Here is a 19,207-nt window from a genome sequence, read left to right on the forward strand (position 1 = left end):
CCCCAAAATAGCCTACAGCACCCCGTATTCCCAGGCAGACTCCCATCCACATACTAACCAGGCCCAACCCTGCTTAGCTTCGGAGATCAGGTGTGTTCTGGGTGGTTTGGCCGTAGATAAAGAAGGCTTAGGCAAACTGAAACTGGCTCTGATAGTACAGCAAGTGAAATGCTGAAATCCTTTGACTAATTTAAACAGGCAAGACTCTTTTAAAACAGAAAAGTTCTAATATTTCTTTCCCTCATATTTTAGAACATTAAAGGATACCAGAAAAATAATGTAAACCCCCCCACAAAACAACAAAAGAACAATTTCATTTTAAAGAATTTTATTATAGGATGTTAATATTCAGGACACCTTCAGAGCACCTTATTCTTCTAATCAGATTTTTGGTAACTGGTTTTAAAGTGTTACTTGAGTATTTTTCCTCATACTGGCTTTCAGGCAAAAGTACTACTTGGTGCTTGTTTAAGAGATGTTAATTTGATTAAACAGTTTATCCTTAATAACCTGAGACATCAATCCATGGATAGCTTCTATGGTAGTTTTACAGCTAGAAAGAAAAAACAGATCACGTAATGTCACAAGAACTGAGAACTGTTTCAAACATGCAACTTGCATGCCCCCCCAGCCCCCCACAATTCCATCCTTGCACCCCTACCTAGTAATGATTTTGGTCCTATTCATACTCTGCAAAACATACTGTATATCATACCAATCTACAGTTTACTCTCTATAGTATACCATAGTGATTTTTAGCCTTCTGCATGTATTTTGATTGTTTCCTACTTACTAAATTTTCCCAAAAGAATGATAATGTAAATATCTGATAAAATTCAAAAGTTATTTTATTATTTGTGAAAAGGTTTGGGAAAAGTTCTATTCTAGAAGGTTACTAAAGTTATTTATAATTCAGAAATATAGACTGATTCCAATATTACACTAAAATCTGCTTTTCCTTGTTGTTCATTGGTTGGAATTGTTTTTAAAAATAATTTTAATGAACCTTATGCTTTTTTCTCCTGAAGTAATCAGAGACATCCTTCAAACAACACAAAGGCAAAGTTAGATTAGTGGATGAAGGACTTAGATTTTAGAACTGATAAAAAAAAAAAAAAACCCACCAATATTCAGAAAAGATGGAATTCTTGTAAAATTACCCCCCAAAGGAAAATTCTCTACTCTTGTACTACTACTCTTCTCCTTCCTACTTTTCTTCCTATACAGTTACATTCCCACAGTGACATTTTTGCTTTGTAAGAAACTGAGATATAAATGCAGATAAAACTGTAAATCAGACACATATAAAGATAGATGAGCAAAATGACATATTCAGAGCAAGTATCAAAAGTAAGCCCTAACATCAAAGAAAAATGTGATTTTTTTATCCAGGCTGCTACCTCTATACCTTTTATTACTCACAGAGAAAAAATAAATGAGGTCATTCTAACCCAAGATAGCTTCTATTCCAACACATTTAGGCCTTCCGTTTCTCTTTTCTTTCCTATCAACTAATTTAGTTCTTCTCAAAATGGATACCAAGATAGTGATTTATATATATGTCAACATAGTCTTCCTTTCCTCTCTATCCCTGTCATATTAAAATTCAAATTTTTGTGAAAGTGAATATTATATTAGTTCTCCCAATTCTGTATGCATCTGAAGGATCATGTAATTATTTCATGTTATCTCCAGTTTGTTCTTAATAAATTCTTCAGTGAGATTTGAGATACTAAATTACTGTATAAAGGATTATTTCAGAAAAACAGAGAGATAATCATTTCTCTGATATTTAGGGCTTAAAACTTTATAAAAATTTGAAATTTGATAAACTTAAATCCTAATTTAATCCTTCACAAAAGGATTATATTAGAATAGATTAGGACATCTTTTTGCAAAGTTTTGTTTTGGTTTTCGTTTAAAGACCCAGCAATGGACTGGTTTTCTTTCTTATACTTTATGGCTGAAGCTGGAAAAGGTGAAAGGGAGTTTTTCACAACATCACCTAGACCCAGAAGCCTTTAATATTCTTACCTACTGTCTCCTAAATTTTCAAAGTTAAAACCTGCATCTGACAACCTTAAAGGTCCAAGTAAGTTATCATTTAGGTACCACTGTAAGTTATAGGTTGAACTGCAAGGAATTTGAACCCTGTTATTTACAAATCTTGAGAAAAAAAAGTTAGGGGTAGGAATAGATTTGCTCTCACCTGTCTCGTGTAGCTTTGGCAAGTTTGTCTTCTGACTTTCGGTCATGTGTTTCTAAACCCAACATGAAACTTCCTCGTCCCAGCTGGGCTTCTGACTGTTCTAATTTTTCAGACAAATCAAAGACCTGACCGGTGGTATAGTCTGCATTCTATGGGGAAAATGATATTGTATCAATATACAATACTAGTCTTTCACATAAAAAATTATACACATGTAAATTTTCTTCCATATAGAATATTTCATTTACAAATAATTCTACTATGAAATCTAAGTGGATATCAGTGAAGTAAGAAGTCAAATTATACTTGCAAAAACTGATTCCAAAGCTCAAGCAGTTGAAGTATAGAAATTTTCCCCTTTTATAGTTTAAAGATTAAATTTGGAATTGTCTTTTTTGACTGCTTAAATCTAATAATTTGTTATTATGAGAGGCTCTGAAGTACATAGATTTGAGTCCAGATTGTGGTCCTCCTGCAGATTAGCTGGGAGGCCTTGGGAGAGGTCCTTTACTTTTCTATGCCTTTCAGTCTTCCTGTGAAAAAGGGGGAGGAGGGTGATAATTTCTACCTTAAAGCTATTGTGAGTTATGTATACAAAGCTTGTAGGACTGTTGATGACACCTAGCAAAAGCTTAACAATTGTTAGCTAATTTCATTACTTTTTCATGTTGAAGTTCCAGAATTAGTACTTAGGACACATTTTAAAAATTACATTTGTTTTAGCTTTTCTAATTACCAAATTAATAGTTATACAGAAAATCTGGAAAATGTAGAGCAGTGTATATATATATATAAATATAAATATATAAAAGAAAATACCTACCATCCCCTCCACCTAGCTATAACCACAATTTTTTTTTAGAGTACTGCTATATACTCACATGAGCTTCCCAAGAGGTGCTACTGGTAAAGAACCCCCCTGCCAATATAGGCGACTTAAGAAACATGGGTTTGATCCCTGGGTTGGAAAGATCCCCTGGAGGAGGGCATGGCAACCCACTCCAGTATTCTTGCCTGCAGAATCCCATGGACAGAGGAGCCTGGTGGGCTATATACAGTCCACAGAGTCACAAAGAGTCAGCATATGCACACCCACATTTGGTAAACTGAAATATTCTATATACTGCTGATATTTCATACATTTTAAAAACCAAAAGTTTAATAGTTACATATGTACACTTAAGTGTAATATTTTTTAAAAGTTTCTACTGGAATATCTTTATGTTCTATTTGCTCAGTCTGTAAGATATTGTAAAGGCAGTACAGTTCAGTCACAAGACATTTTAAAAACATTAGCTGTCATCATAGTTACTACAAAAAGCCCTTTAAAATGCTACCAGCTTTCCAGTGATTTTACAATAATTTTTTAAACATGCAATTATATTCACTTTGTCTGTATCTAAATGGTTTAGGTCACCAATACATCCTTCCTCATCAGATTTGGAAAAAACCCTAATGTTTGTAGATCACTTCACACCTAGAAGATTTAGCTGCAGATAAAAATGTGGGATGGCAGAAACAGTTATACTGTTAAAATGAAAAAAGAAACCAATTACATTTCAAACAGAGAAAACTAATATAAAACAAAATGTAACTTTTTTCTGGTAGCTTTTAGATTACATGCTTTAGCTGTAAAGGGAAAGAGATGACATACATTTATTTATATATTTTTTTCTTAGAATGCTATAATGTACTAGGTATTAAACTACACAAAAAAAGGAGGAAATATAATTTAACCTTTTCTTGATTATTAATGTCCTCAGTATATGCAGTGTTGGAATACAGGGACAGCCACAGGCTGAGTAAGTAGAGCTGGCTGCTTTTGAACAAAGGTTCAGACAGCTCCAGTCTCACTGCTTCCTGCCCATGCCATCATGTGTCACTTCTGGCTGCTATCAGCATACTTGCCTCTAAGGAAACATGACACACGAGGCATTTAGCAGTGCTAGACACAGAGAAAACATTTAATAAATGTTTGCTATTATGATCACTCTCCCTCTTTCTAATTTACTGTTTCTGACTGTTGAGGATAAGAAATAAAAAAATTCATAGTAAATTCATAGTAAATATGCTCAAGTGAGGTTTTTACCCATGAGTACGATGAATCAAATGAGCAAAAAATAATTTATTGAGGCTTTATTATATGCCTGCTGCTGCTGCCAAGTCGCTTCAGTCGTGTCCGACTCTGTGCGACCCCATAGACGGCAGCCCACCAGGCTCCCCCGTCCCTGGGATTCTCCAGGCAAGAACACTGGAGTGGGTTGCCATTTCCTTCTCCAATGCATGAAAGTGAAAAGTGAAAGCGAAGTCGCTCAGTCGTGTCCAACTCTTCGAGACCCCGTGGACTGCAGCCTACTAGGCTCCTCTGTCCATGGGACTTTCCAGGCAAGAGTACTGGAGTGGGGTGCCATTGCCTTATTATATGCCTGCTGCTGCTGCTGCTAAGTCGCTTCAGTCGTGTCCGACTCTGTGCGACCCCTAGTACTTTGCTAATTACTATATATATATCTCAGTGTACTTAACAATGTGGGTATTATTATCATTGGGCCCAAGAAAGGCTCAGACACATTAAATAATGCTGTGAAGGTCACACCCAGCTAGTAAAATGGCAGACTTGTTTCTGAACTGAGTTTCTCTTCTTCCAAATTTAGTGGTTCTAACCACTATGCTATATAGTAGTATATGAAGTGGCTTACTTAAAAAAGATCTAGATAGAAGTTTCCGTCTTCTTCTAGGTATTAGATTTTAATATATTGGAAAATATTGACTTTCTTTTTCTTTTTTTTGGTGGTAGCAGCAATCTGCTTGCTATAAGGTAGTGATATTCTGATTTCTTTGGGGGACATTCTTAGTCCAAGTGCTCCAAGTGCTGGGCTCTACGCCAGCCCAGCAGTAAAGCAGTGATGCATTTGCCTTGGCTCAACTACTCATGGTGTTCATTCCCTTGGCCCAGAGCAGGTTTAAGGTTAGGCATGTGACCTACAAAACTCAGACACACAGTGAGGCTTTGCCTGGGAATATGTTGAGTGGTGTGTCTGTGTCTGTGTATGTGTGTGTTATGTATCTTGATCTTTTCTTTTGAGTGTGGAATTGGGAGGTCTAAGCTAATACTGCCATCTTGATTTCACATGAAGTTTGAAATTGAAACCAACTGACCTGAAATCAAAGCTGAGAAAGGAAGACCAAGACCTCATAATATTGTCTGAATGCAAACTCAGGCTGTGCCTTAAGTCAGCCCTCCTCCTGGTACTCTTGGACTTTGCAGCTTACATGATTCTCTTTTTTGTTTTAGCCAGGTTGGTTGGGTCTCCTGTCACTTGTAACTAGAGTCCTACCTGAGACACACAACAAAGAACACTATTGGCATTTTTCTCTAACCAAGTCAGAGGTAGATCTCACCCTCATCTGGACTCAATAGTACACTATACAGATCCTAGCTTGGCCTACTATTCCAATCCACTTCTGGTCATGCAGAATCTGCCCTCAAGCCCACCATCTTGGCAAAGTCAGTCTTTCCATGAAAAAGAGTTTCAGACATTAAACTTATGTAGACTGATAAAATTCAGACACATTCCTTGCAAGCATAGTACTTACCGTAAGCAAGCTAGAGGAACTCAGCGTATTCACCCAGTATTTATTCCACAAAAGCTCAAGCAATTTCCGATCCAAAGAGGATTTGAAATATGAGACTTCTAAGGCATAGTATCTAATGAAACAAAACCACAAATCTAGTAAGTAAAAAACATTCAACTACATCACATAAAGGTTATGGCCAAATTTAAGTTAATTACATTTTATATCCAAATAGTCATGCTTTAATTTTTTCCAACAGAATAACAGGTAAACCTGGTTTCCTTATTCTTCAGGGGGTGGCTGCAATTCAGTTAAGCAAATATTCTCAAGTTATATTTCTCCCCTCTGTAAAGCCCAGAAATTCTCAGAAATTAATAACTAATCAAAATTTCTGAATGACATGTATTTACCCATGCCACTGACTTCATAAATTTCAGTCAACAGTAATGAACTTCCTCTCTCCAAGGATAGCTATTACTTTTGTTCAGTCCAGTTCAGTTGCTCAGTTGTGTCCGACTCTGCGACCCCATGAATTGCAGCACGCTAGGCCTCCCTGTCCATCACCATCTCCCGGAGTTCACTCAGACTCACGTCCATTGAGTCGGTGATGCCATCCAGCCATCTCATCCTCTGTCGTCCCCTTTTCCTCCTGCCCCCAATCCCTCCCAGCATCAAAGTCTTTTCCAATGAGTCAGCTCTTCACATGAAGTGGCCAAAGTACTGGAATTTCAGCTTTAGCATTGTTCCTTCCAAAGAAAACCCAGGGCTGATCTCCTTTAGAATGGACTGGTTGGATCTCCTTGCAGTCCAAGGGACTCTCAAGAGTCTTCCCCAACACCACAGTTCAAAAGCATCAATTCTTCGGTGCTTAGCTTTCTTCACAGTCCAACTCTCACAGCCATACATGACCACTGGAAATACCATAGCTTTGACTAGATGGACCTTTGCTGGCAAAGTAATGTCTCTGCTTTTCAATATGCTGTCTAGGTTGGTCATAACTTCCAAGGAGTAAGCGTCTTTTAATTTCATGGCTGCAGTCACCATCTGCAGTGATTCTGGAGCCCCCCAAAATAAAGTCTGACACTGTTTCCACTGTTTCCCCATCTATTTCCCATGAAGTGATGGGACCAGATGCCATGATCTTCGTTTTCTGAATGTTGAGCTTTAAGCCAACTTTTTCACTCTCCTCTTTCACTTTCATCAAGAGGCTTTTGAGTTCCTCTTCACTTTCTGCCTTAAGGGTGGTGTCATCTGCATATCTGAGGTTATTGATATTTCTCCCGGCAATCTTGATTCCAGCTTGTGCTTCTTCCAGCCCAGTGTTTCTCATGATATACTCTGCATAGAAGTTAAATAAGCAGGGTGACAATATACAGCCTTGACGTACTCCTTTTCCTATTTGGAACCAGTCTGTTGTTCCATGTCCAGTTCTAACTGTTGCTTCCTGACTTGCATATAGGTTTCTCAAGAGGCAGGTCAGATAGTCTGGTATTCCCATCTCTTTCAGAATTTTCCACAGTTTCTTGTGATCCACACAGTCAAAGGCTTTGGCATAGTCAATAAAGCAGAAATAGATGTTTTTCTGGAACTCTTCTTGCTTTTTCAATGATCCAGCAGATGTTGGCAATTTGATCTCTGGTTCCTGTGCCTTTTCTAAAACCAGCTTGAACATCTGGAAGTTCACGGTTCATGTATTGCTGAAGCCTGGCTTGGAGAATTTTGAGCATTACTTTACTAGTGTGTGAGATGAGTGCAACTGTGCGGTAGTTTGAGCATTCTTTGGCATTGCCTTTCTTTGGGATTGGAATGAAATCTGACCTTTTCCAGTCCTGTGGCCATTGCTGACTTTTCCAAATTTGCTGGCATATTGAGTGCAGAACTTTCATAGCATCATCAGGCTTTTAAAAATACCAAAAATTACACGTGGAGTCTTGATTCCTCCCTTTTTAATCCCCTAATTAGGAACAACTGTTTTTTGGAAGAGCAAAACTTTAAGGTTGGTCATTAAAGCATATAAAAGAATTGCTGCTGCTTCTAAAGGTGCCTAATTTATAATCAAGGGAAATTTGGTTAAATGTCTGAAAAACTTATTTTTTTAAAAGTAATAAATACTTAAACATGTCACTATGTTACAAAGAAACATAAGGGGCTTCTTCACCTTAAGGAGTTACCATTTTCATGGGACACGTGGGATGAATCCATGAAAAGTTATACTGATATATGTTGAATAACAGTAAGTGATGCTATGCTACTATCGCATCAGTCGTGTCTGACTCTGTGCGACCCCATAGACGGCAGCCCACCAGGCTCCCCTGTCCCTGGGATTCTCCAGGTAAGAACACTGGAGTGGGTTGCCATTTCCTTCTCTAATGCATGAAAGTGAAAAGTGAAAGTGAAGTCGCTCAGTCATGTCCGACTCTTAGCGACTCCATGGACTGCAGACTACCAGGCTCCTCCATCCATGGGATTTCCCAGGCAAGAGTACTGGAGTGGGGTGCCATTACCTTCTCCGAAGTGATGCTATAGTACATATTTAAAATTAATCATCTGCCAATTAAATGTTAGCGATAATGAGTACTCTTAGTATAGACAGAACACCCTGAGAAACTCCAGGGAAAAGGCAGGATTTCGGAGTAACCCTAACATGAGTCTATAGTGTGGCTATGTTAAGAGCAAGGAGGAAGCATTAGGCAGAGAGCGCTAGTTCACAAAAAGGGAAGTCATGAAAGGAGCAAGAAGTTAATCAGTCTGCCTGGACAGTTTAGTGGGAGCAGAAGGATTTTGTAAGGGAAATCTAGAAAGCTATGTTGGGGTCTAGCTAGCAGAGGACATTACATAAAAGGCTAAGAAATTATCTTCTAGGTACTTGGGACTCATGGAAGGTGTCTGAGCAGATCAGTGATATAGCCGTTTATATCAGTGTTTGAGAAAGCCGGCTGTAGTAAGATGTGTCAGAGGAGAAATGGGAAGCAGGGAGACCACAAAGGATGCCACTGCAGTGGAGCAGATGTCAGGAGAAAAAGGCCTCACTTTCAGGTTAGCGGTGTCGAAGATAAAGGCACAGGGACATAACAGAAATGTGTGTTCTTTCAATTCAGGAGTGAAGAAATTTAAAAAGAGTAAGAATTTAAAGACAATTCTAAGTAAGGGCTTTATAAATAAGATACCCCTGCATATGTGTAGATGAAAAAGACACAGCTATAGTGAAATGTGGAAGTGGGATATGGAAACAGTGTATTTCTTGAGCACTTACTATGTCCTGGCACTTTATATATATTCTCATTTAATCTTCCCTACAACCACAAAAGGAAAGATTTATTATTCCCATTCTACACAGAAGAAACAACTCTAGAGTAAAGACTTGTTCAACACCACAGAAAGTGGCAGCAAAAGGATATGATAGTATATCTGTGATCAAAACCTCATGGTCTAATTTACTGTTATATCCAGAGTGTAGACATTTAAGACATTGTTTAAGAAGTGAAGCCCCGGGAGTTGAGGCAGTTAGGTATGGGGAGAGGAGGCAGGGGTTCAGATGGAAAGGTCAGTTTTAGAAATGACACGTTGTACCTGATACTTTAGGGGAAAGAGAGGATGAGTAGAGCAAAAGATGTAGATTATAAAGGATGGAAAATAAGGGAGCTCACACTGGAGGGTCTAAAATAGACTTTTATGTTTTAAAATTTGTGGATCACCTTAATGTTATTATTGTCTTAATTCCATAGGCTGATGCAATGAAATTTTTTGGTGTAATATTAGCTGCAAATCTCAGTAGCAGAGTTGAAACAAGAAGAATATTCAAAATTACTTGTGGAGCTAAATTCTCATCTTCTGTACAGGAAGTCAATAATAGATACTGCCTAGAAACTGAAAATCAAGAAGTAGCACTATCAGCATGCTGTTTGAAGTTAATGGGGTAAATAGTTAAATGGAGCATAACTATAAAGTTTAAGTGATTCCCTCTGGGGGTGGGGGAAAGGGAATGGTATTTTCATAGAACCAGCGCCTCTTTAAACTATGTGCTTATATAACATTGATAACATACAAGCTAATTTAAAAAGTCTGTTGTGTCCTATTTTTACTAAGGCTCTTCAAAGTTAAATATATTTAATATCTGTATTAGAGTCTATGTTGAAAATGAACTTTAGATTATGATCTAGAATTTAAAATAGGAAAGAAAAAAGATCAGTGTAAATTATACAAAATAATACAAATTATAGCTCATTGTCAAATGATTTAGGAAATGATCTATAATGAGTCTGCTCTTAACTTGGCACTATGTTTCACTGAAGATTTGAGATTAAAAATGAGCAACTTATTTACCCTATTAAAAAAGTTTACTCTTTATTTAGGAACTGGTCCTAAGTAAGAGAGTACCTTTGAACATCCTGCTTATTCCAGGTTCAGAATTCTAGGCGCTAGCAATGCAGGTAGTTAGAAAGCAGCAATTCCTCTTAGAGAGGCTCATTTCTCAGAAAAAAACAGGAAATGCAGGTTTGTTTGGGTACAGAAAGCACAGTATGCCTCATGGTCTTTTTTTGTTTCAAAAGCTGCTGCTGGTGATGAGAGAAGTAGAGTAGGTATTAAAGGTATAAGCTTTTGAAACTGCAACTCAATATAAATGAAAAAAATTGACTGTTAACTCTGAAAGTAAAAGTATTACAGCAAAGGTGTAGAGCAAATTAAGTGATTTAATTACAAACCTCTCATTGAAAAATAAAAACCTGTTTTTCCAAAAGTATGCCAAGGATGACTGAAAATCAGACATATTTAAAAATTAAATTCTCGAAATTCTGGTATTTTCTAGGAATTATAAACAGAAAAATAAGAGCAGTAGTAGCACATGAGTAGTAAAGTATTCCTTGAAGTTAGGATAGGAGGTGTGGAGAAAGGGACAGTAGTAATCAGGCAAAACTTTTTTTTTTAGGGGGGGTGCCCACACTTCTATGTGCCATGCCCTATTTTAATTGTTAGGATATAGCAGTGAATTGATTTTTCTCTCATGAAGTTCACATTCTAATGAGGTCAATAACAAGGAAGCAAAAACATATCAGATGGTCACAAGTGCTAAGAAGAAAAATGAAGCAGGGAAAGGTAACAGTGACTAGAAAGTCTAGAAAGTGCTAATTGGAATAGGGTAATCAAGGAACATTCTCTGTTAAGGTGACCCTTAAACAGACACTCGTTGACTGAAATAGTGAGTCACATGGAAATAAGGAAGAATGTTTCAGGCAGAAGGATTAGCAAGTGCAAAGGCCCCAAGGCAGGAGCCGGCCTAGTACATCTGATAAACCATAATGAGGCCACTATGGCTAGAATAGACAGAGCAAAGGCTTAGTGACAAGAAGTAGAGTCACTGAGATGGGCTCAGAACGATTGTGGGGGCCAGTCTACATAGGGTTGTGTGGTCTACGGTAAGCACTAACTATAGATCTTATTCTTAATGAGACAGGAAATTACTCTGAGAAGGACGAACATGATCAGACTTAGTTTTAACAGAATCTGTTTGGCTGACAAAAGACCTTTAAAGGGTGGGGTGACGTGCAGAAGCAAGAAGACTAGCTAGAAGGCTAGTGCTCTCATTTAAGTTCCAGATGGCTGTGGCCTGGGTCAAGGTGATAGTAAGAGAGGTGATATATTTAGAAGGTGAAGAAAACTGTCTTCAATGGTTTACCGATTTAAAAAATTGAGATGTAATTCACATAGCATGAAATTCACTGTTTTAAAGGAGTATACAATTAAGTAGTCTTTAGTATGACTTCTTTAACTCTTGGAGTAAAAATGTTTAGGGAGAACTTTTGCTATGTGGAAACTGGGTACATTGAGGGCTGTAGAAATTGCTAGCGTCAGGCTGGCCCTGCATACAGCTTCAACTTTTACTTTCATTAACAGGCCAAGTGTCTCATACATTGATAAAACGTATATAGATGGGTGAAAGGCAAATAACATGTTAGATTAAAACAACTGTTAATAAAGATTCAAACATTATCCTATATTTATATATTCTTACTATTATTTTAAAAGGTATTATGAAATGCATTTCATCTGAATTTTTTTCTCATCTGTAAAATTAGGGGCTTGGTCTGGATGATCTCTGAGGTTTCTTAGGATGATTCTGGCATCAGATACCTTTTAAAATGACTTACTGTTTGCAGTGTACACCAAAGTCTTCTATTTTATTAAGTGGGATGGTCTGGTACTCAGAAGGTCCTTCATCTGGAGGCTTGTAGCCCTAAACAAAAATGAAGAAAATAGAAGACTTAAACACAACAGATGAAAAACATGTTTTCTATGTGACTTTCTGTTTACAGAAACATTCATTTGGGGGAGCCAATTACTGAACATAAACGCCTAATAAAAAAAAGTATATTGCTTATACTCTTCCTCAACCCCATTTGGTGGCTGAAGGCCAGATTTGGCTTATAGACTAATTTTTCTTGTCCTTAGGTGATATTCACTTGTGCTCATATCTATTTCAGATTGCAGTAGATAGTAGATGGCCATGACACACAAATCCTTATTAACAAAAGAACACTGCTTTTCTAGTAGAATTAACAACATGCAGCACAAATGTATTACCTTTTTGCTAAAGACAATTTGTGGTAGTTGGGCTTCTATTTTGTAAATACCGTTAAATTGTTAACTATAACACATCTTTAAAAATAAACCAAATATTTAAAAACTGAAAAACTATAAGAACTTGGAATTTTTCAAATCACCTTTGGATATGTCCTGAAGGCTCCAAGATTCACTTTCCCTGCAGATATTGTTCTTGTTGGGTCAATCTACAAGAAAGATATATTTAATATCTGCTGACTTATTTTTTTAAACATTATAAGCCTAGAAATACATATGTACATAAAACACTATAGGCACACACACATAATTAAAAGTAACCAATAGGGGAAAAACATAACCAAATTGGAAAATCACAGAAGTGAACAGAATGGTTAAATACAGAAATCTCATCATTAATTTAGAGATTAGATCTAGTTATTATACTATTTTAAGAGTATTAATTAAAGATTTGCTTATCTTTCAGAAGTCTTTTTAAACAGATGAACAATTTCTACCTTCCTTAGGGTAACCTGAATTGCATCTAAAATACTTTAAGCATAGCAAGAGCTGTTCTAGCAATTCCTGATTTAATCAATTCACTCAACATCGACCAAATGCCCACTGTGTGCAGGGAACTGAGACACAGGTGCTGTGTACATTCTCATCTAACAGAGGGTGGGAAAAGACGCAGAGAAGTTACATAACTTGTTCAGAGTCCCAGCTACAAAGAAGTGGAATTTAGATTCAAACCTAGGCTGGCACCAGAGCCTTGCTCTTTACCATACTGTTTTTATTTCCCTGTATACCTGCTTTAGTAAATCTTCATGAAAATTAATTAGCAACTGATTGTAAAAATACTTACTACCACTGCTACAAATGGTTCCTGGAACTGCTGATTGAGCATCTGAGTACTAACATCAATTCCAGAAAGCCAGCAGCCATAGCCGGGGTGGCTATGATACCAGCCAATTGCATTTTCAAGGCGGCCAACCTAACAAATGAAGAGAGCAAAGGAGCTTGAGGTTCCTGTTTAATCTTAGAGATGCTTGTGATTTGTCTATTTATACAGCCCTACAGTTAAATAACAGTATGCAGAATAGTTACAGCATATGGTGGCTCAGAGGTTAAGGCGTCTGCCTGGAATGCAGGAGACCCAGGTTCAATCCCTGGGCTGGGAAGATCCCCTGGAGAAGGAAATGGCAACCCACTCCAGTACTCTTGCCTGGAGAATCCCATGGAGGGAGGAGCCTGGTAGGCTACAGTCCATGGGGTCACAAAGAGTTGGACACGACTGAGCGACTTCACTCACTTCACTCACTATGGTGCTTTCAAAAAAAATTTTTTTTAGATAATACATGCTCAAGACACAAAATTAAGATACATGTACAATAAGGTCATTCAGTCTCCTTCCCAACTCTTTCCCCTCAACTAGTTTCTCAACCCAGATGTTGCTGTCATAGGCTTACACACCTGTCTTCCAGAGTTACTCTCTGCATATAGAATATATTCTTTGCACATATGTAGATTAATGAAAAGACACAATGGCATACCACCAATAGTATTCTACACTTTGCTTTTTCACTCAACAAAATATTCTGGGATTTGTTTCACATAAATAAACATATAGATAGCTATCTTTTAGTTTTAAAGGCTGGCTGGCAATTCATTGTGTGGGATATAAATCAGCTTGATATCCAGTTACATTTAGGTTGTTTTCAATTTTTTGGTTTTAAACACACATAGTGAATGTGAGAATTAAAATTTCTTTTAAAAACTCAGATATAGTTTATATATGTATAATACATATAGACATTCATTCAGATGTACAACGTTTCAATATACGTATATACTGTGAAATGATCACAATAAGTACAGTTAACATCCGACCCCACATGCAGTTACAAATTTTTTTTTTCCTTGTGATGAGACCTTTTAAGATCTACTCTCGAGAATTTTTAAAAATCCATGCTAATCTCATATATGTTACTTATAGTTGAGAATAACTTAAAATATAAACTCTAATGTAGGAGGATAGTTTTAAGTTTAGAAACTCAAAAATAACTATGAGACTCTTAACTCTTAATTTTAGGGAACAGCGTTTTTACCTGTTTAGCATTTTCTATGTATGCAGCCATGTACTCATACGCAGCAGCCTGAGCATTCACTCGCGTTTCAGTGCCCTCTACTGGCAAAGCAAAGCTGTCCATAATGATCATGGTCTCACCATCCACCTTGCCCAGCATCAAGCCCATCACTTCCAAGTTGCCTCCTGATCTGGCATGCATCACCATTTTCAGTAGAGACAATGCTGAGATTTTGCAGTACTTAAAGTAATGATGACTACAAAACAAAGGCATGGTGTAATTAACTTTCTTATATAAGTATAATTGTAAGACAGTTTTTGTAGTTTTTGTGGAGATTAACAAATAAGTATTGAAGCAATTTACACTGATGGAATGGGGAGAAAGCATATATATAGAATGAGGGAAAGAAAAACAAAGTATAAAAGGACAGAGTCCCTGAAGGGGGATGGAAATGATAAACATAATCCTGCAAATTACTTCCCATTGGGCGAAGGGAAAATTATGAAATAATTTTAAAATACGCTATTCGAGTAGACAGAAGGGAATTAATTACACGACCATTTCAATAGACTTTTTCTCCATTAATTTCGGAATCACCCAATCTAGGTTTCTGACCCTGGTTGGTCAATTTTGCCTCATTATTGTCCCACTTAACCTTCCACGCCTAACAGTTAAGAATGTGGGCTCTGACATCCATCTACCTAGGTTTGAACCCTTTTACTGCCATATTCTGGCTGTAACCTTGAGACAGACACTTAATGTCTGTGCCTGTTCACAGAGTTGTTGTTTGGAGGAAATGAATAAAACAATGTACATAAAGTGCTTGGCTTAGTGCCTGACACATACAAAACTTTTTAAGTGCTAGCTGCATTATTAACCTGTCTTTTATAGTACTCTGAGAGAACAATGTGTTGAGGATTGTAGCTTCTCTCTGTGGTATCAGTCTAAAAATGGGAAATGTAGCCTTAAAATCTATAGTCCTACTGTGATCAGTATTTCAGTTTGTCATCTGTGTATGTGACTAAACTACTGTTGAATAAAATTACACTTCAGTCTCATTGATGTAGCTGAAGACAGCAAGGATGACTGTAACTGGAGATACAATCACACAGTGAGGCTGATAATTTAAAATATTCAATAGGCTATATCAATCTAAGTATGCAGCCTGCTATAGAAATAGCAGACAACCAGGCAAAATAACCAGTGTGTAAGAGTGTCAGTGTCTTTGAGAAGTCTTTTTAAAATGTCTGCCCACAGATTTCAATCACAGCTGAAAAATATAGAGACCTGTCCTTGAGAGTCAAGACATGAATTAAAATCTTCACTCTATTGGGGAAAAAAGTCCATTATTGTGCTTCTGTTACATACATTCTAGACTCTTTTTTATACATGACCTCATCTATATAACATCACCAACAGATAGGTCTTTTTTCTCTTTTACAGATAAAAAAAGATAAGTACATTTCAACTAATTAGTTATAGTTGTGAGATTTGATTTTTGGTCTTAACTGTTGTTCACTAAAGAATTCATTGCTTCCATGTAATTATGAAGTAAGTTATTTACTGTATTTGCTTGTTTTCATATATGCAGAAAAGGAATAAAAATACAGTATTGTGTTGTCATAAAGATTTAGTGACATATGGAAATTCGTAGCTCAAAACTCAGCCTGTAGTAAGTACTAAGTAAACACTGCTGAATCTGAATACCCACAGTTAAAGCCTGCCTTGTAAAAAACTGTGAGATAGATGAAATACGGTTTTTGTTGTTGACCACCGCTTTCCTGTCTATCCATTAGAGAGACTGTGTGATCTTTTTACTCTTTCCATACAATATCTGCTGTCAGGAAAGGATAAATACTGCTGCAAAGAAACCTTGACCTGTCATCACTCCCAGGGCCACATGAGTTTTGCTAAGGGGCAAAAAAAACTTAAGTTCTGTTGATATAATTTACAGCTTCTGTAGAAAAAATGGTGGAGTAAACATTGTGGGAGACTGAGTAGAGCCTCTTTGTTGTTTCTGAAATAATTATCAGCAATCAAGAAGCAATTATAGATCTAAAAGATTACAGACTAAAAAAAGCTGGCTCATAATTATTTTAGAGACCCTTGGATTGACTCACTATCTGAAGATAGCTGTAGGCCTAGTCTGAAATCAGCTGAAGATCCCAACAAAGTGTATATCGATACACAAGGTTCAAGGTAGAGTGTGGAGTATCTCTAACGATACGGGGGCTGAGAAGTGAAAGCCCAAACTACCGCTGTCGTTTTCCACTTCCATTCTCCCAAGGCAAACGAGACAGAAAGGGGGAATCGAGCAAGCCCCAGTGGAGGGTCTTACGCTTTATTTGCGGGGATAAAAAGGTAAAATAAAATTTCTTGGACGATTCCTCTTTGTCCTTGCTGCAGAGCGAAAGACAAGCTCTCCCAACTCATAGTGCCCCTGGGTCTCTTAAAGTCCCGCCACCCATCCCTCCCCTGCGTTTCGCCAGGGACCTCCTCACTCCTTAGTCCAGGGCTTCGCCGCCAGGATTTCTTGCTGTTGTTTCTTGTCGTATTTGTAGATTTCATCGACACTCTGGGCTTCCTGCATGTTGTTGGCTAGCTCCCACGTTTTCTGGGCCATGCCACTCCCGGAAGCCGCCATCACCGAGGAATCGGATAAGCTGTCGCGTCCGCAATCGAGACGCAACTTTATCTCGCTAGGTTTTCGGGCGTGGGCTCCGGACCCACCCCACCGCAGGTGCAAACTCACACTAGGTTCTCGGGGCAGCCATGACACCCAGCACCGGAGGTGAAGTTGGTACGGACCATCCGCAGGATCGCGGGGGGTGCTTGGGGGACGCGGCTATATACACAGCGGTTACACAATAGTTAAGAGGCAGAGGAGTCGTCTCATTACTGAAAAGAGAACTTATTATCTTGGAAAATTATATGTGTGAAATAGGACGAAAACAGTAATTACCTAGGGAATGGTATAGCCTTCTGCACCGGAAGAAGGGCACGTAACGTTATGCCAGAAACTAGAATAGACCCTCCTTGTTCGTTCTGCGCAGGTTCGGCTTCCGCCATATTAAAAATGGGTAGATACTTAAGCTGTGATGGGGCAGAGAACTGTTTTTACTCTTGCCTGGAAAATCCCATGGACGGAGGAGCCTGGTAGGCTGCAGTCCATGGGGTCGCGAAGAGTCGGACATGACTGAGCGACTTCACTTTCACTTTTCACTTTCATGCATTGGAGAAGGAAATGGCAACCCACTCCAGTGTTCTTGCCTGGAAAATCCCAGGGACCGGGGAGCCTGGTGGGCTGCCGTCTATGGGGTCGCATAGAGTCTGACACGATTGTAGCGACTTAGCAGCAGCAGCAGCAGCAGGTACTCTTAAGATTGTTGAAAGCCAAAAAAAGATGTCTATGGAAAAGTTGACATAGAAGTAGTTCTGAATGCCGCTCTTGAGAAAATGATAACATGGGCATCCTAGTTTATTTCCAGATGAATCATTGCACATGCGTAAAGCCCTTTGACTTGTAGTGGTTTGGCGCTAAACTTTCCTAGAGGGCCGTTCTCTAGCGTCCCAAGGTGGCCATGGAAACTCGTGGATGGCTATTATCGTGCCTTTTGGCGCGTTTGTAAAAATTAACATCAATACGAGCTATTAGTGTTTTGCAAGTGTCCAGTACCCACTTCTTGAAACAGTTTAATCTACATTCTACTGTGGAACCACTTCTGTCCCCTAAGCCGAATTAATCTAGGGGGAATATGTTGTCATCTAAGAGTTAATACAGTGTTTAATTATTTCATTTATTTGCTTGTTTTAGGTATCCTTCTTTCTTCTCCTATCCCCCCATTCCACACTAGACTGTAAGTTCCAAAACACAGGGACCGGGTCTCTATTCCTTGTTTTATCCCTAATACCTACCATAGTTGCTCAGTGTTTATATTACTGGGAAAAATAAAGGAGCGGGGTGGGGAGGGGGTTTCACCTCTGCAACTTCAACTTTTAGTTACCTTGAAACTTTGCATAAGTGGTCAGCGTTGCCTGGAGTGCTTTCCCCTTACTTTTCTGACTGGGAGCTCATATTAATATTTAAAAAGAGAGCTCAAAGATCTCTACCATGGAGTCATTCTCAACTTCTTTCTCCAGTCATCTTCCTTCCACGACGTCTCTAAATGTCTGTAGGTGCTTCTGTAGCTGTTACACATTGAAATAACGTATTTGTTTACTTGGAAGTTTTTCTTTTCACTGTAAGCGGGTGCTCTCTGCTCTGGGTTGTATCCTCCACTCCTAGAAAGGTGTGTGACATTTAGTTAAGACAAATATATAGGAATTACAGAATCCACAGCCCCGCCTGCGGTTTTGACATTTATCTTTCAAACCCTCATACAAGGTGACTTCAGATAAAGGACCCTTAGCCCCACTGGCCTGGGAAGCTAGAGATCTCTTTTCTAGTGGCGATATATGGCCACTAAGTATTCGGCTGAACTGAGTATTTTGAAATTAGTAATAAAGCCTAGGACAAAACGTTGACCAGACTCCTGAGGGAGCAATAGTGCCCCGGAGAGGTGTGCCAACAGTTTTTCTCTACCAACCCTGCCTTTTCCCTCGTCTAACCCCTCCAGGCTCCCCCCACCCACCTCCGCCAGGCTCTGAACAGAGGCCAGCTAGGGCTTGGAAGGTTTAAAGTGGGCAGAATCCGTTTAGCCTGGGAAAGTGGCTCCCGCAGTTGAACAGGCTCAGGCGGAGTCCCAGCCCAGATAGGGGCGAGCCCTGCGAACCGCCAGGCGTC

At 38.5% G+C, this 19,207-nt stretch overlaps 1 protein-coding gene across 3 annotated transcripts; it reads right to left on the reverse strand.

Annotated features, from left to right (window-relative positions):
• Positions 1-311: 311 nt before the first annotated feature.
• On the reverse strand, positions 312-17,508 carry COPS5 (COP9 signalosome subunit 5). 3 transcript variants are annotated; one of them, XM_040261325.1, is made up of 8 exons: positions 16,926-17,405; positions 14,446-14,680; positions 13,203-13,331; positions 12,502-12,567; positions 11,929-12,014; positions 5,804-5,915; positions 2,210-2,358; positions 312-553 (listed from the first exon to the last, which is right to left on the reverse strand). In XM_040261325.1, the coding sequence occupies exons 1-8, from the start codon at positions 17,066-17,068 to the stop codon at positions 469-471; spliced, it is 1,005 nt and encodes a 334-aa protein (XP_040117259.1). In that variant the 5' UTR covers positions 17,069-17,405; the 3' UTR covers positions 312-468. The 3 variants fall into 3 exon arrangements, with proteins under 3 accessions (XP_040117259.1, XP_040117260.1, XP_040117261.1); XM_040261326.1 differs by having other exon boundaries at positions 321-553; positions 17,387-17,508; XM_040261327.1 differs by having other exon boundaries at positions 321-553; positions 16,918-17,223.
• Positions 17,509-19,207: the final 1,699 nt, after the last annotated feature.

Source organism: Oryx dammah, unplaced genomic scaffold, assembly GCF_014754425.2.
Source record: "Oryx dammah isolate SB20612 unplaced genomic scaffold, SCBI_Odam_1.1 HiC_scaffold_19, whole genome shotgun sequence".
NCBI lineage: Eukaryota > Metazoa > Chordata > Mammalia > Artiodactyla > Bovidae > Oryx > Oryx dammah.